Here is a 24,682-nt window from a genome sequence, read left to right as displayed (position 1 = left end):
CCAGAGGAGGCACTAGTGCAGCGACCGGGATGCGTACCCTTAATCTGGCTTCCCACCTGTGCAGACATGGTCAATTGTGCCTGTACATTCAAAACAACTAATCCAGAGGTAACATGGGGGCTCGAACCTGCAACCCTCGTGTTGGTAGGCAGGGACTCTACCGCGGCACTACACACTACACACTACCCACTACCCAGACACCCAGCATGTACGTACTGTACATGGGGTTGTACAGGGAATGGAGTGTGTGTTTTGTGTATAAAATCAGCCTTCCTTACCAGACAACCTCTCCCACGTTGGAGGAGATGAGGTATCGGATGAACTGTTTCATGTTGTTGTAAATGGCTCTGCCTTCCTCCACTGCAGCCACGATGGTGGAGAAGTTATCATCAGCCAGCACCATCTCAGAGGCCGTCTTGGCCACAGCTGTGCCTGAACCCATGGCAATGCCGATCTCAGCCTTCTTGAGGGCAGGAGCATCGTTGACTCCATCCCCAGTCTGAGCAGAGGGAAAACACAGGGAGGGAATGAGCTGGAGCTTTCATCACACTGTATCTGATGCATTTTTGAAGGAACTGTATCTGATGATGCATACATTATATTAACCTATATTGATTTTTGAAGGAATTACGACCCAACTGACTCTTCATCAGACTAGAGGTCCGGAGTAACAATCCACAACTTCTACATATAAATGAATGTCTGTTACATTTAAGCCATTGCCAAACGAGTTCCCACAATGCTGATTAAGCCTATCAGCACCAGATAACTCTCTCTCTATTTCTCAGTACAGATGAGTTGTAAATTGGGTGTCTGTGGTGACCCTTTGTATTTTTTTTTTTTACTAAGCTGAATCAAACAACCAATCAGGGGTTAGCTAGATCATAATTAGCCAATCACAGCACACAAACAAGGGTCAGTCACGTTCTACTCTCTGCTATGGTTAAGCAGTGTGTACATTCCATGGCTGTTCAAAATGTTTGCGGATCGTTACTTGAGTTGAACACAAACAGTCAGGTGAGCAGCAGAGGGGCTCTCTTCTTCTTACCATAGCAGTAATCTCATCGAAGGACTGCAGAATCTCCACAATTTTGGACTTATGCGAGGGCTCCACACGGGCAAAGCAGCGCGCCGTGGTCACAGCTTCTCTCTGGGCAGCAGGCGACAGGTCATCAAACTCCCGGCCGGTGTACGCCATGCTGGAGACGTCGTCTTCCTCGCCAAAAATGCCAATACGTCTGCAGATAGCCACAGCCGTCCCTGAGCCATACGGGAAGGTGGAATATTTGACTTGTTAGGTCTTCCTGGAATGTGAATTAATGCTGAGCTACATTTCACCCTATCCTCCAGTGCTGGAATATGGAGTGTTAAGATTGTTCTGTTGCATTTTGGACCAGCAATAAGGGAACATAAAGATGTGTTCGTCCTGTTTGCTTCTACATACCTTTGTTGTCTCCGGTGATCATGATGACCCGGATGCCGGCCAGACGACACAGTTTGATAGATGCTGCCACCTCTGCCCTGGGGGGGTCCAGCATGCCCACACAGCCCACAAACGTCAGGCCGGTCTGCAGCAAAACAACAAGTACAATCAAATCAGACTTAAGACTTAAAGCCCCGCCTCCAGTCACTTTTGTCATTTCTAGGATATTTCATGTGTAGCTGTGTTTTTCTCTGCTCTGCTAATTAGAACAAAGTGTTCGTCACTGTATTTGGACAAATAACCTTATTTTGGGCTCAAAGTCGCAAAAATCGCCCTGCGCTAAAAACGTCACTTTTAACCAGTTCGAGTTACACTCTTTCCATATCTTTTCCATATAAGCCCACCAGCTTTGATATCTGTTGGCTGGTTGTTGATATTTCTAACAATATCGTGGCTTCTGGACGAACATTTTGCGGTGATAGAGGCAGCCATACTGCTTCCGGTCTACCCGCTGGAAGGGAGACAAAGATCGTATTGAAGGTAGGAGCGAGGCTCTTCTCCTTTTTGGACAACAGTGCTCCAGCCATGATGTTGCAGTGGAACAAGGTATAAGCCTTCGGTTCTTACCAATAGATGATCTTTGGGGAGTTATAAATGCTAGATTTGGGGGAATTTATGAAATGATGCAGGATACCAGCAATCCCGTGCCGAATTGTAGGCACTGGTGGTCTGGGGCCGGTTGCACCAACTGGTCTTAACTATGCCTGGTCGTAACTCCTACGTCGGTCTTAGTTAAGACCATGGACTTACGCCTGTTGCACCAACACGGCTTACTCTGGTCTTAACTACGCTGGTCATAGCAATGCGCGTTCATGTGAATTGTCGGGGAATGCCCTCTGATTGGCCCACATGTGCCTCGCGCCGTCACCCACTACTGTATGTGCGTCACTACACCCTCCCTCCTCCCACCCCCCTCCTCCTGTGGAAGCCCCGGGGGAAAATGGCGGCGGCGATTAGTGTCAGGGAGTCTGAATGAAATTGAATGTAACGTTCCCAATTCTATGTATTAAATTCTAAAAGAATTAACGCCAACATTTGGGAAGGCTAAGCCACACAAGTAGTTAGTTATAATCTAACGTCGTGCTTTCAAAGACGGCGAACTGGCGGTGTTACGACGATGACGGTCAAAAAGGTCTCCGCGGAGATCTCTGTTACAGGCAGGCTCTACGCCTCCTCCTGACGAGGCGTAGGAGTTACGCCTGGTCTTAGTGAAAATAAGGCTTAAGTCGTCTTGGTGCAACCGGCGTAGCTGTAGGTCGTAAAGTTACGACCAACTTAGCTTAAGACCAGTGTAAGACCAGTTGGTGCAACCGGCCCCAGATCTTTACAGCTAACAGTGAACTGGCAAATGAAAATACATAGATTGTCCCAGCTCTCACCTCGTACTCAATGAACCGGGCAGAGTCCTCCAACACCATGTCCTCCTTGCTCGTGGGGTTGTCTTGCGTGGCGAGGGCCAGACAGCGCAGGGTGTCCCTTCCTGTCCCGTACTCCCTGATCACGGACATCAGCTTCTCCTTGATGCCAGGGGTCAGCGGCACCTTGTTGGTGCCCACACGGATGTGGCTGCACCTGTCGATCACTCCCTCAGGGGCACCCTATGAGGAGGAGGCATGAGACACCAGAGAACTTTAAATGCAGGATTTGATTTAAAAACACACAGAAAAGCAGGATATCAAGTCATCTTCATAAAAGATGATCTCAAATAAAATAAAATAAAAACAGGAAAAATCACAATCACGCTAGTCTAGAGCTGCTGAAGCTTAGACAGTTGATAGGCTAATAGGTTATCAGGGTCTCAGACAGATTAATTTAGTCAAGAAAGTGTTTTTAATATTCCCCTCTAAGTCCCTTGCATCACACTATTCAAAATGTCCATTATCTTTGAATGGCGAAGACCAGATCTAACATTATTATAGGATTCCATTAATTAAAAGGAGAAAGATAATGAAGGAAAAGTGATTTTCAGATTATATATTTTTTTAATAAAATAGACTAGTTGACTGGTCAACAATACAAACATTGAGTAATCCTTGTTTGTGTACCTTGACAAACATCTTGCCAACGGAGGAGCGAGCCTTGTTAGGGGTGCAGTACACAGACATAGACTTCCTGTCTCTGGAAAATTCCAGGGTAAATTCTTTCTTCATCAGCTGCTTGATCACCTAAAGATTATGCACAAAACAGTACAATGGGTACTTCATAGTTCTTGTAACAGAAATGTGTTATAATTTCTCCATGTAGTACGGTTTATCTTATTTTGAAGATTTTTTTTTTTTTTTTTTTTTTTTATATATATAGAATAAACACTTTTTTAAACTGTGTTTGTACTTAAATACATAACATTATAGAGAGTTACATACAGAGTTACAGGCGTTGGCTCTCTCAATCTTGGACAGGTTCTTCACGTCCGTGTCAAACACGTTCATCTTCTCCACCAGGCAGGTGAGCGCCGTCTCTGTGGCCTCACCAACCTTCTCAAACACTCCTTTGACCTGGAGAGAAACACACACGCTTCAGCTTCGACACAGAACAAGTGAGGTCCTGTGAACCATAATGAACCCGTGATCACGCAGAAAAATGTTGCACTACCAACCTCATTGTAGTCCAGTGAGGAATCGTTACATAGAGCGCAGATGGAGGCCAACTCCACCAAGGCATCATACTGCGAACACCTCGCTGGTTTGCCATCATGGAATCTAAACAAGCCACACAAACAGACAGGGGGAGACAGTGAAGGACTATGCAGGACTAGCTGAAGACAAAAAAGTAGTATTGTGTCTACAACTCAGAACTTTTGTTTAAAGCAGTGCTGACCGCGGGCCAGGCTCTGTTTGTTTTGGCGCGCCACGGATTTGGCGTGCCCCCCCCCCCCCCCCCCCCCCCCCCCCCCTGCAGTGATTGCAAAGGGTGGACAAGCTTTTTCAGGTGGTGACTTTGTGAAACAGTGTCTGAATGTGGCTGCGGATATACTGTGTTCACTCCTGAGATTGCATCCCTGCAAATTGTCATGGCAAATTGTTTACAAAAGATGGACAATAAAGCTGATTTTCAAAGTACCTTGAGGATTTTTCAAGTTGTGAATTAAGTCAAATTTCTCTCTTGATTACAAAGGTGGAAAATACAACTGTTTTTAACTGGGTGTTTACTGATTAAATGTTTAAGCTCCCCATAAATGCAGATGTTTTTTTAAATATATATAACCAATTGCAAATTATTACAATTACCAAACAGATAAAAAGTAGATTATTATATTGAAATGTTATTTTAGATTTAGAATGTTAATTTTCTATAAAACAATACATTTTAATGTACCGTAATTCCACAACGTTTATTTTTGGCCCTCGGCCCTCCACCCAGATTGAGTTTTGAGTTTTTCATGGGAAAGAATTTGGACACCCCTGGTTTAAAGGAAAGGTAAATGGAGTCTTATTATTATTATAGGTACAGTGAGTTCGATCCCCCAGCAGACCTCTGTGTGAGACTCAATACTCACACTTCTCCATCAGGGGCATATGTAGAACCAGTGATGGTGAATTCTTTCAGGGAGCAGTGATCGCCCACCACCTGGTCAATGATGAACATCTAGGAGACACAGAAAGGGTTGAGAAACCATTCATACAGAATAGTAAAGGCTGAAATATACTTCTGCATCTAAGTGACGACGCGCCAACTTGCTTGCAGTGTCTACGGCGCTGCATTTTATAGAGAGGCAAAGTGACCGCCTACTTCCTGCTTCAGCGCTGTACCAGAGATTTTCATCCGCCATTTATTTTCCCATACACATTTCGTAAAATGCGTATAAAAATAGTTTTACTGGCTCAAACCAAACGGTTCAGCTATATTTAGAAACAGGAGAGATCGCATAACATTTCACTGGGACCAAAACGTTAAAAATGCAGGTTTAAAGAAAATTATTTTTCGATGTTGTTTTTTTAAAGTTTTGGTCCCGAGTGAAATGTTCTATGGTCTCTCCCGATTATAGCGTTAGCTGAACCGTTTGGTTCGACGAAGTACAACTATTTTATGAAATGTCTACGGGAAAATAAATGGCAGATGAAAATCTCTGGTACAGTGCTGAAGCAGGAAGTGACGTTCCACTTTGCCTGTCTATAGTTCTGTGTTAGTGACTCTGTGCACAGACCTCAGCATGGAACGTTACATGGCAGTGTCACGTTTTTATTAAGTTTCCATTCCGCTAACAAAGAAAAGAGATAAAGTGACGCGCCTCAGCCAACCAATCACAGTTCTTGCGGTCTTGCATCGCCCTACACAGTTACATTTTTGGAGAGGTGCACGTAAGCTATGGCGGTAGCGTCTGCAGCCTACGACGTAGCACCGGTGGAGGAGACACTTCAACACTGAACTATGAACCAGCTTCACAGAAAACGCACCACTTGCTCTTTGTCTCCTACATGCCCACCTGTGCCTGTAAAAACAATAAGACATCTAGGAAATGTAATACCTTATAGATCGTTTCAACTCGACAACATAAACATTTCCCCCAGCTTACTTTGCAGTGTTTGCTCGGACAATAATTGACAGAACATAAGCTAGGTTCCAAACTCTTCCCTAACAACACAATTATGTGAAAAGAGTCTATAAAAACGATAGAATGAGAAGTTATGACATCGTTTCTGGCCACTGGTTAGGTTTGAATTCTCGATACCCTTTCTCAATTATATATATTGATGTCTTCTTCATCTGAGCACAAAAGGTAGATGGGGGGGAAAAGCTGTCCAGCTGTTGCACACTATATCCAGCAGATGGCAGCATACTACTAGCAGCCAAAGCGGAAAGCCCCAGCATGAGGAGTTTGTGTGAACATTGAACAGGGTACAACGATGAAATCAGTGATGCTGAGCCAGAACAGACACCGGCGAGTCCGGTGGGGAGGCTCAATAAATGTCATCCTGCAGCAAAGCAGACACAGAGAATTCCCCCTGGCTGTATTCACTCAGTACACAAATACGCTCTGGATGAAAGTGAGGGATACAGCGTACCCTTGAGTATCTAAACCCTTCCCTTAAGGAGGCCATTTAAGACAATAACCTCCTGTCTGGTTTATTCCAAAGTTCATAAAAAATAGGCCTTGAACATTTTTGGGATTGTCTAAGAAGGCTACGTTCACACTGCAGGCAGAAGTGGACCCAAACAAAAACAATTTGATCGGAATCAATTCTGATCTAAATCAGAATTGAGCACCAAGGTTTGCGGTGTGAACGTAGCCAATCTTCAAGTGGATAATTATGCCTTTATGCCAGGAGAAACTCTGAGCACAATCAATAGAAGAAATGTTGTCCACACTGATTGGATGTTTTGTTACATTTTCAAATAGATGAGGTGATTGTGTAAAACAACCAGAGGTGCAGAGAGAAGCCAGGTTCTAACAGTATGTTTGGCTCATCCTGTAGCAGAGAAGCCAGGTTCTAACAGTATGTTTGGCTCATCCTGTAGCAGAGAAGTCAGGTTCTAACAGTATGTTTGGCTCATCCTGTAGCAGAGAAGCCAGGTTCTAACAGTATGTTTGGCTCATCCTGTAGCAGAGAAGTCAGGTTCTAACAGTATGTTTGGCTCATCCTGTAGCAGAGAAGCCAGGTTCTAACAGTATGTGTGGCTCATCCTGTAGCAGAGAAGCCAGGTTCTAACAGTATGTTTGGCTCATCCTGTAGCAGAGAAGCCAGGTTCTAACAGTATGTGTGGCTCATCCTGTAGCAGAGAAGTCAGGTTCTAACAGTATGTTTGGCTCATCCTGTAGCAGAGAAGCCAGGTTCTAACAGTATGTTTGGCTCATCCTGTAGCAGAGAAGCCAGGTTCTAACAGCATGTTTGGCTCATCCTGTAGCAGAGAAGCCAGGTTCTAACAGTATGTTTGGCTCATCCTGTAGCAGAGAAGCCAGGTTCTAACAGTATGTGTGGCTCATCCTGTAGCAGAGAAGTCAGGTTCTAACAGTATGTTTGGCTCATCCTGTAGCAGAGAAGCCAGGTTCTAACAGTATGTGTGGCTCATCCTGTAGCAGAGAAGTCAGGTTCTAACAGTATGTTTGGCTCATCCTGTAGCAGAGAAGCCAGGTTTTAACAGTATGTTTGGCTCATCCTGTAGCAGAGAAGTCAGGTTCTAACAGTATGTTTGGCTCATCCTGTAGCAGAGAAGCCAGGTTCTAACAGTATGTTTGGCTCATCCTGTAGCAGAGAAGCCAGGTTCTAACAGTATGTTTGGCTCATCCTGTAGCAGAGAAGCCAGGTTCTAACAGTATGTTTGGCTCATCCTGTAGCAGAGAAGCCAGGTTCTAACAGTATGTTTGGCTCATCCTGTAGCAGAGAAGCCAGGTTCTAACAGTATGTTTGGCTCATCCTGTAGCAGAGAAGCCAGGTTCTAACAGTATGTTTGGCTCATCCTGTAGCAGAGAAGCCAGGTTCTAACAGTATGTTTGGCTCATCCTGTAGCAGAGAAGTCAGGTTCTAACAGTATGTTTGGCTCATCCTGTAGCAGAGAAGCCAGGTTCTAACAGTATGTTTGCCTCATCCTGTAGCAGAGAAGCCAGGTTCTAACAGTATGTTTGCCTCATCCTGTAGCAGAGAAGCCAGGTTCTAACAGTATGTTTGGCTCATCCTGTAGCAGAGAAGCCAGGTTCTAACAGTATGTTTGGCTCATGCTGTAGCAGAGAAGCCAGGTTCTAACAGTATGTTTGGCTCATCCTGTAGCAGAGAAGCCAGGTTCTAACAGTATGTGTGACTCATCCTGTAGCAGAGAAGATGATAAAAGGACATTTATCTGGGTTGGGATAAACACCGGGCTGTCATAATGGAAATGAATGTGATGGAAGCCCACCCATTTGGAAGGAGGAGAGGTAGAAGGGAGAGGACAAAGATGCATTAACTCACACACACTCAAGACAGACATAACACACACTGATCTTCCCAAGCAAGCAAGCACCAGTCCAACATAGAAAGGGTTACGAACAAAATGATGAGCTGGTATTCTCTCTGCACTCCCCACAGGCAGCGGCCAGCCTACAAACAGCAGTGATGTCAGGAACCTCCTCCCCAAAACACAATCAGGAATTCAAGAAAAAACACCAAATTTCCCACTACCCTATTCGGACAGGGGAAGCTTGGATCAAAGCACCACTAAACACCAAAGGAACCGTGAACAGCATCGCACCTCTATCAGGCATTAGATCCCTCTAATACCCTGCGTGACGTGATGTGATGTAGGGCTGAATGTAACTTTGACTTAGAGAAAATGATGTGCGATGAGCAGCAGCAGCAGCAGGGGGGGGGGAGAGAAGGAGAGAAGGAGAGAAAAGCATGAGAAACAACATCTCTCACCACCGCCAAGGTCAGTTACAGTTATGCAACTCTGCTGCTGCAAGTGACTAAGTACTGCTGCATACTGATCATCAGCATGCTGCCTCAACAAGAGAGGAGGGAGGAGGAGAGAGAGACTGGAGCGGGCAGGGAAGAAAGGCAGAGGGGAAGTGGAAGACAAAGAGGAGAACGAGGGGCCGGAGGAGGAGAGGGATTGAGAAAGATGGAGGGATGGAGGAAGAAGGGGAAATGACTCTAAAAGACTGATGTAAGAGCCTGAGGAGAGAGGAGGAGGAGGAGGAGGAGGGGGGGGGGGAGGAGGAGGAGGAGGAGGAGGAGGAGGAGGGGGGGGGGGGAGGAGGAGAGAGGAGGAGGAGGAGGAGAGGGGGGAGGAGGAGGAGGAGGAGGAGGAGGAGAGGGGGGAGGAGGAGGGAGGAGGAGGAGGAGGAGGGGGGAGGAGGAGGAGGAGGAGGAGGGGGGAGGAGGAGGAGGAGGAGGGAGGAGGAGGGGGGAGGAGGAGGAGGAGGAGGAAGAGGAGGAGGAGGAGGAGAGAGGAGGAGGAGGAGGAGGAGGGGCTACATGCTGTCTGACGCTAAAACACACGTCACGCAGAGGCACAAGAGACGTGTATGCAGCGGCTGGGCGGCGGTATAATTAATTTCATCAACCCAACATAATGACACACACAATCGATTTGAAAACGAGAGACTTTTACAGCCGGTACTTTTCCAATCTGATTTGAAGCGAGCCGGTGTACAAATAAATCCTTCATTATGCGTTATTAGCTATTCACCGTCAGCGGAGCTCAGGGGAGAAAATCCCCACTGTCAGCAGAAGGCTTTCAGGCCTTATTGTTTGGTGAAAAGTGGACACAGCTTGATTAGTTTAGTCTTTATAGCCTTTATGAGATGGATCAGTCACATCAAACGCTCTGACACGTCAGCTCTGCAGCTTGATTAGTTTAGTCAGGGAGACAGTAGATACTGCTACTGTTTAAATACTCTGCTAACATCTTCCCTCCATACATGAGCTATGCTGAGGGACACAAAGCGCACTACATCTTCAGATGCCAGTTCAGAAAGTCACCTTTGACTTGTCACCAAGTCCTCATTCATCATACTTTGCACTGCAGGCAGCAATTTCTATAGGATGAATCAGCGTGGCGTCACTTGACACCCAGAAATGCTGAACCCCGCGGCAGTTAATAGTGTGAGTTGTGCCAAACAAACGTTAATATCTCAAAAACTACACATCGCTTATATTTTGACATTCTGAGTGAGAGCAGAAGTAGCTCGAGAGTTTGATGTATAATATATATGCATGTAGTGTTAAAGTTGTGTGAACTGTCGCAGTTTTTAAAATGTAAACAGAGTTAGCTGGCTAGAGTCAGACAAACGAGCCTCGCGCCACTTGGGCTCCATAGGGATCCATTGCCGTTGCCACCCAGTGACGCGGTTTGTTTACCAAAATGCTGCTCGGCTGATCCCTCGTAGAGGGCAGCATGCACTCAGTGGCCACTTTGTTAGCTACACCTAGCTAGTAGCGGCTAACACCCCCATGTTGCCTTAAGAGCAGCCTTAAGGCCTAAACATGGTCGTCCGTCCGCCTCGAATTGGAGCCGTCTCGCCATCTGGCGGCGCCAGCGAGCCCTACATGCTCGGACGCCACTACGCCCTCCCTCCTCCCACCCTCCCTCCTCCTGTGGAAGCTCCATGTGAAAATGGCGGAGATTGTGTGCCAGGCAGTCTGAATGAAATTGAATGTAACGTTCCCAATTCTATGTATTAAATTCTAAAAAACGACCCTCAACATTTGGGAAGGCTAAGCCACACAACTAGTTTGTTATAATCTAACATCATGCTTTGAAAGGCGACTTTACGACGATGAGCCAAGGCAACGGCCAGTCACAACTCTCCTGCAGCTGACGTCACGCACGTATCGTCGCCGTGAAGTCACATTTTCGAGCAGCCCCAGTCAGCCGACGGCGCCCCCTCCCCGTAGGACGGCGCTCCACCCGCCGCCCTACGGGGAGGGCGGGGCGAGGCTCTGACGGACGACCATGTTTAGGCCTTTACTGTCATTCCTTGAGGCATGGATTCAGCAGGGTGGCCAGAAACGTCCCCACATGTTGTTTATGGCACCACTTCTCTGTATACTTTAGATAAGTCATAATAAAAAAAACCTGTGTCAGCTGTTCCTGACATGCCGGAAACCGACGTGTGTGATGACGATCGTTCCGTGTTCACAGAACACCAAGTGAACGTTTCAACCCTGTCTGCTTTATTTACATGTGACTCACTATCTGGAGGAGGGAGACATTTGCATAAATGGAGTCTGCAACAAAGTGGCCACCGAGTCCATCTGTGTATCTGTGTGTGTGTGTGTGTGTGTGTGTGTGTGAGAGAGTCTATCTGTGTGTGTGTGTGTGTGTGTGTGTGTGTGTGTGTGTGTGTGTGTGTGTGTGTGTGTGTGTGTGTGTGTGTGTGTGTGTGTGTGTGAGAGAGAGAGAGTGCACATTTGCGTGTGTGTGCATGAACCAAGGCTATTGGGCGTTTTGCACTGAGCATCTGTACATTTGCATATGTTATTAGCAGCGCCTCCATACTGGAGCCAATGATGACGAGGGAGCGGTCGCCATCGAAAGACTCTGTTTCGAATAACTCGCTGACCAAGATGAGAAATGATTCACTATAGAGGAGGTGGTCATTCATAATAACAATAGTAATAGTAGTAGTAATAATAATAACAATAATAATAATAATAACAATAACAACAACAACACATGGGACTTATATAGTGCTTTTCTAGGAGTCAAAGATGGCCACTAACAGTCAGTGTCAAAACAGCAAATGCACAGAGGCAACATCACTGAATGTGATGGAATCTACTGCTGATTTCAGCCCACACATCAGCCCTCAAACACGCTAGTAAAATCTCTGATGGAGTTCAGGTGACCTAACAGACACTCAGCTGCTCCTCAGCTCTTAGCAACAACTCTGACATCAGTCTGTCAAAACTTGCATTAAAAAAAGGTTAATTTCTGTGCTCTTTCTGTTTGGGAACAACTGATCATTTCTTTCACTGATACATGCGATTGATTTTCTAACCAAAGTATCTGGCCGGCTAATAATCACTTGTCTTGTTAACAATTCTGAAATGCCCAATAGCCGACGTTGAGTCTAGCTAAACTGTGTGCTGGCTGGATAACGAGCTAACAAAGACAAAAACACACTTTTTAGGTGAACGGAGCTGAATATGCTGTGAGACAGGAAATAATGAGGTAAATAGACGTTATTTTTGACTCGCAATGAAATCAAAACACCTTGATTATGCTCCTAAAGGCCTAAACATGGTCGTCCGTCCGCCTCGAATTGGAGCCGTCTCGCCGTCTGGCGGCGCCAGCGAGCCCTACATGCTCGGACGCTAGGCATGGGTCGATTTCCGGTTTTACCGGTTCGGTTCGGTATACGAGCCCAAACCGGTTTGATCACGTGCAAACCGAAAAAACCTAAAAAAAAAAAAAAAAATTTTTTTTTTTTTTGCCAGTCCATTCTGATTGCACTATTGTTCGTATTAGCCTCTTCTCAAGTTGCACTAGTAGGCAAAAGTCTTATTTTGTTTATTATGTTGATGTTTGAAGAAAAGTTAAGCTGAATAGTTATGAGAAATAAAAACAGTGTGTTGTTACAGTTAAAAGGTTCTGCTTATTTGTATTCAGTGTTCGTGCTGGTTGGCAGCATACCAGCTTAGAGGTGCATTATCGCCACCAACTGCAGCCGCTTTGATACGTTTTTTTGGGGAATATCGAACCGGTTTCAAAATGTTCAAACCGACCCATGCCTAGGCCCTATATTGTGTGAATTTGTGAGTTTTGAAGTTTATAAGGCAGCTCAGCTGTAAGCCAATCCATTCTGATTGCACTGCTTGTGTTTTTATTAGCCTTTTTCTCAAGTTGCACTATAGGCAGAAGTCTTATTTCATTTATTATTTTGATGTTTAGAAGAAAAGTTGAGCTGAATAGTTATGAGAAATAAATACAGGGTGTGTTTGTTACACAGGTGTCCTGCTTCTTTTTATTCAGTATCATTGCTGGTTGACAATACCAGCTTAGAGGTGTATTATCGCTATCAGGTGGACTGAAGTTGCACTACAGACAGTTATGGGCCACACTCGGGAGCCCTGCTTGAAAAAAAAAAAAAAAAAAAAAAAAGAAAATAATTAAAAAAAAAATCGGTATACCGGTTCGATCCGGTTTAGACAGCAATATCGAACCGGTTTTAAAATTTTCAAACCGACCCAGCCCTATCGGACGCCACTACGCCCTCCCTCCTCCCACCCTCCCTCCTCCTGTGGGAGCTCCGTGTGAAAATGGCGGAGATTGTGTGCCAGGCAGTCTGAATGAAATTGAATGTAACGTTCCCAATTCTATGTATTAAATTCTAAAAAACGACCCTCAACATTTGGGAAGGCTAAGCCACACAACTAGTTTGTTATAATCTAACCTCATGCTTTGAAAGGCGACTTTACGACGATGAGCCAAGGCAACGGCCAGTCACAACTCTCGTGCAGCTGACGTCACGCACGTATCGTCGCCGTTGAGTCACATTTTGGAGCAGCCCCCGTCAGCCCCTCCCCGTAGGACGGCGCGAGGCTCTGACTGACGACCATGTTTAGGCCTTAACCCTAAACGATAACCATAACATTTTATGCCTAGTTTGGCCACCCATAAACCCGACCACTCAAAGAGATATTTCTCGTGTTTTGTTAACAGTTGTTCTAACATTACGTAAAAATAAAAGACGAAGAAAGCATTACACTATCCATGTTTCTCCCAGATACTGATGATAGAAATCTAATGTTTCCTCCTTCCCACTGCCTAGTAGGGTTGTCAAAAGTATCGAGAGTATCGATAAAAGTCAATACTAAAAATTTGAAACTGATACAATACTCATTTGCAACTGTATCAATATCAGCAGTGCTTTCTCTTAATGAAAATTCAAACATACCACTGATTTCTCCCTCTCTGTCATTGGTGGGTATCTTTTGCTTCAACAAGTTCAAAGTGTTCTGATAGGCTGATGACTAGAGCAGGTGTAATCTGCTGTGTTCTGATAGGCTGATGACTAGAGCAGGTGTAATCTGCTGTGTTCTGATAGGCTGATGACTAGAGCAGGTGTAATCTGCTGTGTCAGGTCAAAGTTTTTAATGAGTTTTATCAGGCCTAGATTATGGAGAAGCGTCCATCTGTCTTTGTTTATTTTTTAAGCCTCTTGATGTGTTGTTGTCATCCGCCGCGTGGTATCGAAAATGGTATTGAGTATCGATATTTTCCTGGGTATCGGTATCGAAGTAGAAATTCTAGTATCGTGACATCCCTACTGCCTAGTAGGCACCCCTCCCTCCCTCCCTCCATTATTCTCTCACCCTGCAGACAGACATCTGATTGGTTGTCAGCGTGCCCGTCTTGTCGGAGCAGATGACAGAGGTGCAACCCAGAGTCTCCACAGAGGGCAAACTGCGGACGATGGCGTTCTTCTTGGCCATGCGGCGCGTTCCCAAGGCCAGGCAGGTGGTGATGACTGCAGGCAGACCTGCAGAGAAACCCAGGAAAATAAATATGAAATATGAATATGAGAAATATGGTGAAAAAGAAATAGCCAACAACAATCCACACTTTCCCATCTATAATAATAAACTCCACTCCACTGACAAAACTACTATCCTTTGTAGAAGTTCCAATATCCATCTTGAAATATCCTTATGATGAGAAAGTCAATATTGCAGGATTTTACAACCTACTTTTCTTGGGGTTTGTATGCTAGTGCAGCATTAGAGCAGTGAAGATGTGAAGCAATGTCTATAGCTCTCCAGCATCTTACCCTCAGGGATAGCAGCTACTGCCAGGGCTACTGCGATCTTGAAGTAGTAGACGGCCCCCCGGATCCAGGAGCCTCCGTGGACGGGATCGTTGAAATGGCCAATGTTGATGATCCACACGGCGATGCAGATCAGTGAAATAACCTGGTATTAGAAAACATTTGATTATTATTAATAATAATAATATATATTGTATAATTGTTAATATTAATATCATCCAAGTCATGATCATTGGAATCAACATTTAAAGCACGCTGATATAAGCGATAACAGCGGACAGGCAAGGAAAGTATAATGTGAGTATAGTCACTTTAGATTCAAATTCATTCAGACCTAAGGGGGAACTTAGGCTACGTTCACACAGCCATCCTTACCTAAGTGACTCAGGTCAGGCTTTTTCATGACTGTGTGAACAGTACAAGTCACATTGAAAGTTACTTTTTTAAAGACGACCTGGGCTACTTTCAAATGTGGAAAAACATCAGATTCAAATCTGATGTTTTGGAATGTGACTCCGGTGTGAACAGACATCTGGCCCATATTTGACTTAATGCTTACTGTGACTTTCACGTCATTCCAGAGCGACATTCATCACTATTCTACGCTGGCGGGAGGAGGGAGGGAGGACCAAGCAGGCAGATTGTGATTATAAACATGGAGGACAGCTGTGAGGGAGCTAATCAGTGGAGGGACAGTAGAGCTGCCGAAAATAATCGATTCAGAGATGCATCGCGATGCTTAATAGGACGATTCTGAATCGATTAACAAATATCAAAAATCGACTATTTAATTTTTTTTTTTTTTTAATTTTTTTTTTTTTTTAATAATCAAATAAAATAGAATGGAAGTACATGCAGTTGTTTATTTTAATTATGGATCATAATACAATGCATTTCCAAATGCACTTTTATTTTAAAAGTAGCCACACAGTGAGAAAAAAGAAAGTGAGAAAAAATAAATCATGTATTTTGGAAAAAGTGATGCATCGATTTAAGATGCATCGTATAATCGAATCGAATCGAATCGTAGACTTGTATAATCGAATCGTATCGAATCGTGAGATCAGTGAAGATGCACAGCTCTAAGGGACAGTGAGGTTTTAGACCTTATATGTATTAGCAAGAAGTAGCAGCTATTGCTCCACAGAAAGCCATCATTAAAATGTTGGCTCTCTTTCTACTCCTCCTCGCTATCATCTGCTCCTGTATTCGCTGGCTTCCACTGCACAATAACTTAAAAAACATAAATTAAACCGTAAACAACAGATGAAACAACATCGTCAGCTACCGCCATGTTTACTGCCGTCTTCTTCTGGGTTTACGTAGAACAGCAGTGTGCTACGTGTGACGTTATTGTTCTTCTTCTGCGCATGTGGGTCACTTCAGGTCCGTGATCTGTTCACACTGGAGTTTGATATGGGCCACTTTTAAAAAGTCTGTGTGAACAGCCACACAAAAAATCTGACCTGATCAAAGAAATCTGATTCGAGCACTAAGGTTTGCTGTGTGAACGTAGCCTGTGTGTTTCATGGCAGCACAGTCAAGAACAAAAACACACAAAAAAAGTCACCTTGGATAGTTGTTCTCCAAACTCATCCAGCTTCTGCTGCAGCGGCGTGCGCTCCTGCTCTGTTGCTGCCATCTCATCTCGGATCTTTCCGATCTCCGTGTTGACGCCTGTGGCCACGACCACACCCACAGCCTTACCCGCTGCTATGTTGGTGCCCTGAGGGGCAGATGGTAGAACACAGGACATCTACGTGTTACGCTTCTGGGTTTGTGAGGTAAACCTACTTAAGAGCTATTTTCAGGGTTGTATGAAGAACACACAGATGAATCAACATACAATAAGAGGCAACACATCACCTAGATCAGTGATACTCAACTTGCAGCCCGGGGGCCAGATGTGGCCCGCGACAGGGTGCAGAGTGGGCCCCCGACCATTTTCTAATAATTTCACGTTAGTTTTCATTGTGAATTGGAATCTAATTCACAATCAAAACTAACGTGAAATAAAGTTTGGCTGAGCTCCAGCTAAATTGTCAAATACCGCCGTCTGCTTGCCACCCAGGCACTCATGTATGTACTTAACCTAACTAACTTAACTAACTATCCGGTGTGCACAACATTGTCAGACTAAATTCCGGCTGACACCCCAAAAACCTACAATCCGCTACAGAAAAATTTATATTGTTTGTTTATTAACTGGCCCCTGGCCTCCTATCATTTCACGAAAGTGGCCCCTGGGCAAAGCAAGTTGAGTATCCCTGACCTAGTGTACACCGTTTCTAAACACATGTAAGAAACAGTGGAAATCAGAAGCTCCTCACTAGTGTGCAGAACCTCAACCTAGGCGGAGTCATTAGCCTATTTCACTTACCACCCAATTCACACATTTTGTGTCTGAAAGGCAGGAAGTAATACAGGTGCAAGGCGCAAGACATTAATTCAGGCCCCGGCACTGGAACACCTAAATGGTTTGTAAGTTGGAAACCCTCATTAGTGTTCTGCTTGCACCCGTGTTACTTCCTGCCTTTTAGACACAAAATGGGTGAATTTGTGTGGGAAGTGATATACCGGCAGGCTAATGGCAGACGTGGACCTTGACCGCTCCATGCAGCACATTTCAGAAAAGTGGGCGGAGTCAAACATTTGACTCCACCCATGCTGAGGTTCTGCACACTGCAGTGCTGCGGGGTACTTGGTGGAAACAGACAGCATTAACATTCACTGTGTCACTGTTAAAATCTCATCTCCCATATTGGGCTGGTAGGCTGGAAGACTAGTGGCACAGAGGAGTAATTACATCTGCAATCAAAGCAGAGCACACAAACACACACTCTTGCAACAAATGAAATGACCAAATCAATAACAGAACGCTGAGGATATTTTCAGCTGTGAAGCGTCTCCAATTTCTGTTGACCCGTCACAAAGGTATGCACTTATATTGCCTGCTTTATTTATTGCCTGCTGGAGAGAGCGGACAGGAGGAGATCAATTGAGAATTCCATCTTTTCAAAAGGCAGTATGACACGGCAGACCAGTTTAACCTTTGCTGTCGGCCCCTCAGAGAAACGATGAGAGGAGGCGGGGCTTAACCAGGGGGAGAATACTAGTGAACGGCCTCAAAGAGTCCTCTGAGTGACTCACAGAGAAGAGCATGTTCTTCTTGTCCTGGTTGACGGCTCGGGGGTCAGGCACCGGGTCAGTGTGTTTGATCACAGACACAGACTCTCCTGCAGGAAGAACAAGGAAAGAGAGATATGTGAGAGAGGGAAACAAGACCGTAGTAGGAGAGGCGTCATTACTCTGCCTGCCCACAAGGGGGCAAAGTGGTAGTGGTAGTATGCTTGACACTTAGGGCAGATGTGTGTGAAAAAGAGAGTTTGCAGCTGACCGGGCAACAAGCCTGCCAATGACCAAATACTGACTTTCAAAGCTCAAATCAGAAGGTGTGCCCGCACTGCACTGTGTGTGTTTGTGTGTAATCAGCTGTGAGGGGTCTCCACTGGTGTGTGTGTGTGTGTGTGTGTGTGTGTGTGTGTGTGTAATCAGCTGTGAGGGGTCTCCTCTGGTCTCAGTCTTTGACAGGCTGCATGGCCATGAATGGGGAGGAGATGAGGAGAGAGGGAAAACACGAGAAAATGCGCTGGAATTTGCTACCAATTAAGGCAGTGGAGCAGCCAGGACAGGAGATTTAAGGACTAGATTCACATAAACCACTTCTGTCTGCATTACCCACCCTTTGAAAACTCTCACACACCCTCCTAATCTTCTATCACTCATTCTACCTCTCTGACTAATTGTCTATCTATCCCTCCATCCATCTATCCCTCCATCCATCTATCTATCCCTCTATCTATCTATCCATCTATCTATCCCTCTATCTATCTATCCCTCCATCTGTTATTTTTGTTTTTTGTATTGATTGTAATGAATATTGCGTATAATGAGGGGTTGTGCATTAAACAGAGCCAGGGGAAAGGACCTGCTTATTCTCATCCTGCAGTGTCAGGGTCAGGCCTTGGCCACACTGATCCGTGGTGTCTGTCCGTGTGCGTTCATTTCTCTGTTCACTTCCATTCATTTTCAATGACAGCTGTCCGACTGTCCGTGGAGCACTCAGAAGCGTACGTATCCAGAAAATTTGCATACGTTTTGATGGACAGAAAGTTGAAGAGGGATTAACTTTTTCTGGATGGACGTATCGGATGGTCGGATAGTCACTGTCCGTTTAGCCAATCAGAGTCGAGGTCTCGAGAGGAGGCGTTCCGAGATTTGTTTCAACTTTTCAAAGAAGATGGCGGCCGAGGCGGTGAAGGAGGCTATAATTAATGCTGTGTACACCATCCCGCTGTTGTACAACGTGATAGTCAGTGTCACCGTCTGATTTCACCATCTAATCTGGTCATTCGGTGGCATTTTATTGCCACATAAGTAACGTAGCGCACACTAGCTAACAGCTAGCTGACGCCAGCTTTCTTCTTCTCTCGGTTTATAGGCGGGTCGCTGACACCTTCAAGGTGCTTACCGCCACCTGCTGTACAAGTAGGTTACTTGTACATGCAACGGACATACATCTATCCGTCTGACGGATCAGTGTGGCCAAGGCCTCAGGCTCAGGGGGGCGTCAAAGGCCAGTCAGCCCTAGAGCTATTGGCACGATGGAAACCCAGGCAGGTTGAGAAATAATGTCAGAGGAATCTGTCTCTGTCAATGTAGAACTGTATCATGTCATGTGTGTGTGTGTAAGGAAGGGATTCCATAAACATACAATAGAAACAGGTATAATGGGTGGAGACACAGAGGGACAAGAGAGAAATATGGACACAGACAAACGGGCTGTAACCAAAGCAGACACGCTTTTACCTGTAAGAATTGATTGGTCTACTCTTAGTGTGGTCGACTTGATAGACTTTTACCTGTAAGAATTGATTGGTCTACTCTTAGTGTGGTGGACTTGATAGACTTTTACCTGTAAGAATTGATTGGTCTACTCTTAGTGTGGTGGACTTGATAGACTTTTACCTGTAAGAATTGATTGGTCTACTCTTAGTGTGGTGGACTTGATAGACTTTTACCTGTAAGAATTGATTGGTCTACTCTTAGTGTGGTGGACTTGATAGACTTTTACCTGTAAGAATTGATTGGTCTACTCTTAGTGTGGTGGACTTGATAGACTTTTACCTGTAAGAATTGATTGGTCTACTCTTAGTGTGGTGGACTTGATAGACTTTTACCTGTAAGAATTGATTGGTCTACTCTTAGTGTGGTGGACTTGATAGACTTTTACATGTAAGAATTGATTGGTCTACTCTTAGTGTGGTGGACTTGATAGACTTTTACCTGTAAGAATTGATTGGTCTACTCTTAGTGTGGTGGACTTGATAGACTTTTACCTGTAAGAATTGATTGGTCTACTCTTAGTGTGGTGGACTTGAGACTTTTACCTGTAAGAATTGATTGGTCTACTCTTAGTGTGGTGGACTTGATAGACTTTTACCTGTAAGAATTGATTGGTCTACTCTTAGTGTGGTGGACTTGATAGACTTTTACCTGTAAGAATTGATTGGTCTACTCTTAGTGTGGTGGACTTGATAGACTTTTACCTGTAAGAATTGATTGGTCTACTCTTAGTGTGGTGGACTTGATAGACTTTTACCTGTAAGAATTGATTGGTCTACTCTTAGTGTGGTGGACTTGATAGACTTTTACCTGTAAGAATTGATTGGTCTACTCTTAGGGTGGTGGACTTGATAGACTTTTACCTGTAAGAATTGATTGGTCTACTCTTAGTGTGGTGGACTTGATAGACTTTTACCTGTAAGAATTGATTGGTCTACTCTTAGTGTGGTGGACTTGATAGACTTTTACCTGTAAGAATTGATTGGTCTACTCTTAGTGTGGTGGACTTGATAGACTTTTACCTGTAAGAATTGATTGGTCTACTCTTAGTGTGGTGGACTTGATAGACTTTTACCTGTAAGAATTGATTGGTCTACTCTTAGTGTGGTGGACTTGATAGACTTTTACCTGTAAGAATTGATTGGTCTACTCTTAGTGTGTTGGACTTGATAGACTTTTACCTGTAAGAATTGATTGGTCTACTCTTAGGGTGGTGGACTTGATAGAGGACAACCTGATGTCTGCAGGCACTTTATCACCAACTGTGGAGGAAAAACAACACAACAGAGGAGACACGTAAGTAAGGATCTTTAGAACACTGGAAAAAGTCTGTAAATTGAGCAGATTACAGATAGGCGAAAACATTCTATAATTGGTTCGACCTACTATGAAGATTTACAAACACAAGTGACTACGGGTAAAAGTGGTAATACTCATATTTGGTGAGATATGAAGGCATGTATATAGATTCAAGACACTTTATTACTATGCCAACTTCAGTTGTTAAGAATGTGCCTCAGTGCTGCTCAGAGACATGAACAACAAGGACCTTGAGCATCATATAACATAACACACATGAGAAAATACATGACCAAAGAAAACATGGAGCATCCTACCACAAAATGAGACTGCAAGATAAGGCATGTAGCTGAGCAAGAAATCACCACACACACCCTTAACTTTATACCACTAAGTTGCAAGCACAAATGTTGGCAATGTTAATCCCACTCGTGCTGATTCAGAGTAATAAAAGCATCAAACTATTTGTTAGTGAGCAGTTGAACACGAGCCATTGCATCAGAAAGTGATTCATGTCCCACTCAGCTCAGGACAGAAATAGATTAACTGCTCATTCTTTCCACTAAGAAGGCTTTCGTAATGTGACGTCCAGTCAAACAAACGCACCACGTAAATATCTCCCAAATTACCAAAACAAGTCTTTGCTGGGCACAAAACGGGAAAAGCACAAAGGCCTATTTAAGAAAGAGGACATTTATTAGCTTTGTTTCGAGAGCCTGAGGGTATCAAACTGTTAGTAGACTTCCTTTCACATGCAGTTTGCAGCCAGACGATAGAAAGAACTGATAACAAGCTTTCAGCTGAGCGGCTGGATTGGAACAAATCAAGTATTTTCACATGACATTTTACCTTGTCACTTTCCATGATGTATACTACCACTATGATGTATACTACCACTATGGGACAGGACAGGAAACACAAACCAACACAATAGAGAGCCAAAGTGAAACGTCACTTCCTGCTTTCTCCCTGTACCAGCGCTGCGAAAAATATGAATAGTGGTGGACGGAGAATAAGGTTACATTTTTGATCCCGTTTGAATTGTGCCACGGGATGCCAACGCTAATTTTGTCCATTTAAAACTTAACTTTGCATGTCAAGAAAGTCGCAGTTTGTCGCCAAACTGTTGCACTAGAAGTTATAAATCAGAAAGACTACATGCACTGTCGCCTAAGTGACGTCACTTTCTCTACCGGCAAAGCTGAAGACCGGCGACATGCCACGAGCTTCCACGAGCTATGTAGTTTTTATACGAAACTAACCCCTACGTTTCAGTTTGACGACAAACTGAGACTTTCTTGACATGCTAAGTTACGTTTTAAATTGACAAAATTAGCGTTGGCACCCCGTGGCACAATTCAAACGGGATCAAAAAAGTAACCTTATTCTCCGTCCACCACCATTCATATTTTTCACAGCGCTGGTACAGGGAGAAAGCAGGAAGTGACGTTTCACTTTGGCTCTCTATCTGAAGCTGGGAGAAAAAAAAACAAAAAAAAAAAAACATTTACAGTCTTACGAGTGAATTTAAGTCTCAAAATAGTTTTCGAAATGATATTAAGAAATCAGGTCAAGTACAGTATGGGTCCCCAGAGCAGCCAAATTAGTTGGCTGACTTTTCGTGCACTGCTACGGAGGAAGACGCAATGGAAAAGGCGAATCTTTGTGCCAAAGTGAAATATGACTTTGAGCTTACAGCAGCAGGCGTCACACAGCGTGAAAGGGTGAAGAAGGTAAAAGCAATATAAAGCAATGAAGCGGAGCCTCTGAGGAGAGAGGAGAGAGTGCTGACAGACATGTACAGTAAACCAGCCTCTGAGGAGAGAGAGAGTGCTGACAGACATGTAAACCAGCCCTATGGCCTCTGCAGTGCCCCTTCTGAGTGGAGAGGAAGAGAGAGAGAGGGATTAGATGAGACCTGCGAAACGCAAGTCCAAAAATGGGAAAACTATTTTGATAAGTCGTACAACAGGAGCTGCCTGGATTGTGTGTGTGTGTGTGTGTGTGTGTATGTGTGTGTGTGTGTGTGTGTGTGTGGGGGGGGGGGGTTAACTTAAAAACCTCCGTTTCGAGGCAGGAGAATCCCCCACCACGTCACATGTATTGGAAAGACGAGTATTGGAAACGGAGTCGTTGTCGTAATCGCTGTTCACATTCATCCTACCATTCTCATGAGACTATAGAGGCCAAAGTGAGGAAATTCCACTGGAGAAAATGGGGTAATAATCAACACCACTAACTGATCACTCAGCGCTTCACAACCTGCTTACATTTAAACTATAGCAACAACAATGCTATTACAGTATAAGTAACACACGTGGTGACGCTGATAGGAGGCAGAGTTCATGTTAAGTGATAATAACCTCCCTGGACTGTACCAACTGCAACACCATATTTGGGCGTCTACTTGACGAGAGGCTGTCAAAAGCACTTCATCATCACCTGACCTGCCTTCAAACTATTTCACCCGTAACAGACAGGAGGCAGTGAAGAGGAGGAGCGAGGAAGAGGCAAGACACAAGAAGAAGAGAGAAAGAGTCAAGCCATATGAAAGATTCAAAAAGACCGGTGGGAATCAAGCTATAAAAAGAAAAGAAATAAAGCGACTTAGAAAAACTCTTAACCCTCAAAGTAATAGTGGAGGATATTCCCAGTGTACATGGAGGGTTAGTGAAGAGGGTCACAGAGAGGAGACCAACCTACTTTCACTGACAATGAGGGCAGGTGGGCGATAAGAAGAGACTCATTAGGAGAGCTACTTATCTTCTCATCATAAAGGCCGTTAACTTGTATAAAACACCTAACTCTCAAATACATCCTGCCTAACAGCTTCAATTTGTAGCAGAGAAATGACTTTACATTTATTTCCTGGTCAAAAACAAGCTCAGTTATGCTGTCAATTAGGGCTGCACAATTAATCGTCGCAATATGAACATGCGCAATAAACACATCACAAAGACTGCCTGAAACGCAATGAATGACAAAAGTGGTTTTATTTACATGCGTCATGCATTCCCACTCAGCATCTGATCATTTTGTCTTGTGTTGTAAATCCAGCGTACACCTTTCCCTTGCAACAGTGCGCTCCGCCCCTCTGCCAAAGCCCAAACACGCTGTGTGTAGTTTCAGCTAGAGTCAGTGTGTATTTCATTTCTTTATTCAGTGGGCATAGGCTATGTTTGGGGTCTATGTTAGCATTATTAAAGCAGAAAGACATAGGAACTGTATAGCTAATATGCATACTTTAATATTTGTTTATTTATCGCAAGTCCTATCGTCATCGCTATATTGAACAATGTTATCGCACATCGCAGATTTTCCTCATATCGTGCAGGCCTACAACTGTCAATATTATTTTCCACCACAGGTAGGGATCCACCGATCACTCTTTTGCAGACTGGGCATGAGTACAAGTATGAGTACTTACATTTGGGTACTTGAGTTGCCGGTACCGAGTACCGATACGAGTACTTAATTTATGTTTTTTTCTCCGGACCCGATACCGAGTGCATCCCTATTGACAGATAAACAGTTTCTTGTCCTGACAGACAAACCCACTTCTCCTGTGGAGAGAGAACCTATTAGGATTCAAAGACAGAACCCAGCAGCATCGGCCAAGAAGAACTCAATAGATACAGACGTTCCCCATCCCACTCCAGTTGTAGGTCATTAGGGATACTGCTGTTGGCCAAACTGTCACACAGCTCGTGTGCTGTTGTCACTCAGTGCCTGTGAAACGTGTAGTGTCGCTACAAACCATGACGCATAAACTAAGAAAGCAAAAAGCAGAAAGAAATTTTGCAATTAAC

At 44.4% G+C, this 24,682-nt stretch overlaps 1 protein-coding gene across 2 annotated transcripts in view; it reads right to left on the bottom strand.

The window, feature by feature from the left end:
- Positions 1-24,682, bottom strand: part of LOC310795426 (sarcoplasmic/endoplasmic reticulum calcium ATPase 2) — a 65,904-nt gene that overhangs the window by 5,036 nt on the left and 36,186 nt on the right. For both annotated transcript variants that reach the window (XM_083657455.1, XM_083657454.1), the window contains 13 exons: positions 20,756-20,836; positions 17,820-17,905; positions 16,240-16,395; positions 14,673-14,814; positions 14,218-14,384; positions 4,980-5,068; positions 4,080-4,182; positions 3,847-3,978; positions 3,529-3,648; positions 2,863-3,081; positions 1,445-1,568; positions 1,049-1,260; positions 279-499 (listed from right to left, as the gene is read on the bottom strand). In XM_083657455.1, the coding sequence (XP_083513581.1) occupies positions 279-499; positions 1,049-1,260; positions 1,445-1,568; positions 2,863-3,081; positions 3,529-3,648; positions 3,847-3,978; positions 4,080-4,182; positions 4,980-5,068; positions 14,218-14,384; positions 14,673-14,814; positions 16,240-16,395; positions 17,820-17,905; positions 20,756-20,836 (1,852 nt within the window). The remainder of the gene's footprint in view (positions 1-278; positions 500-1,048; positions 1,261-1,444; positions 1,569-2,862; positions 3,082-3,528; positions 3,649-3,846; positions 3,979-4,079; positions 4,183-4,979; positions 5,069-14,217; positions 14,385-14,672; positions 14,815-16,239; positions 16,396-17,819; positions 17,906-20,755; positions 20,837-24,682) is intronic.

This window comes from Poromitra crassiceps, assembly GCF_964638095.1.
Source record: "Poromitra crassiceps genome assembly, chromosome: 21".
Lineage (NCBI taxonomy): Eukaryota > Metazoa > Chordata > Actinopteri > Beryciformes > Melamphaidae > Poromitra > Poromitra crassiceps.
The sequence above is the reverse complement of the archived record's forward strand: the minus strand, read 5'-3'. Positions and strand labels throughout refer to the sequence as shown.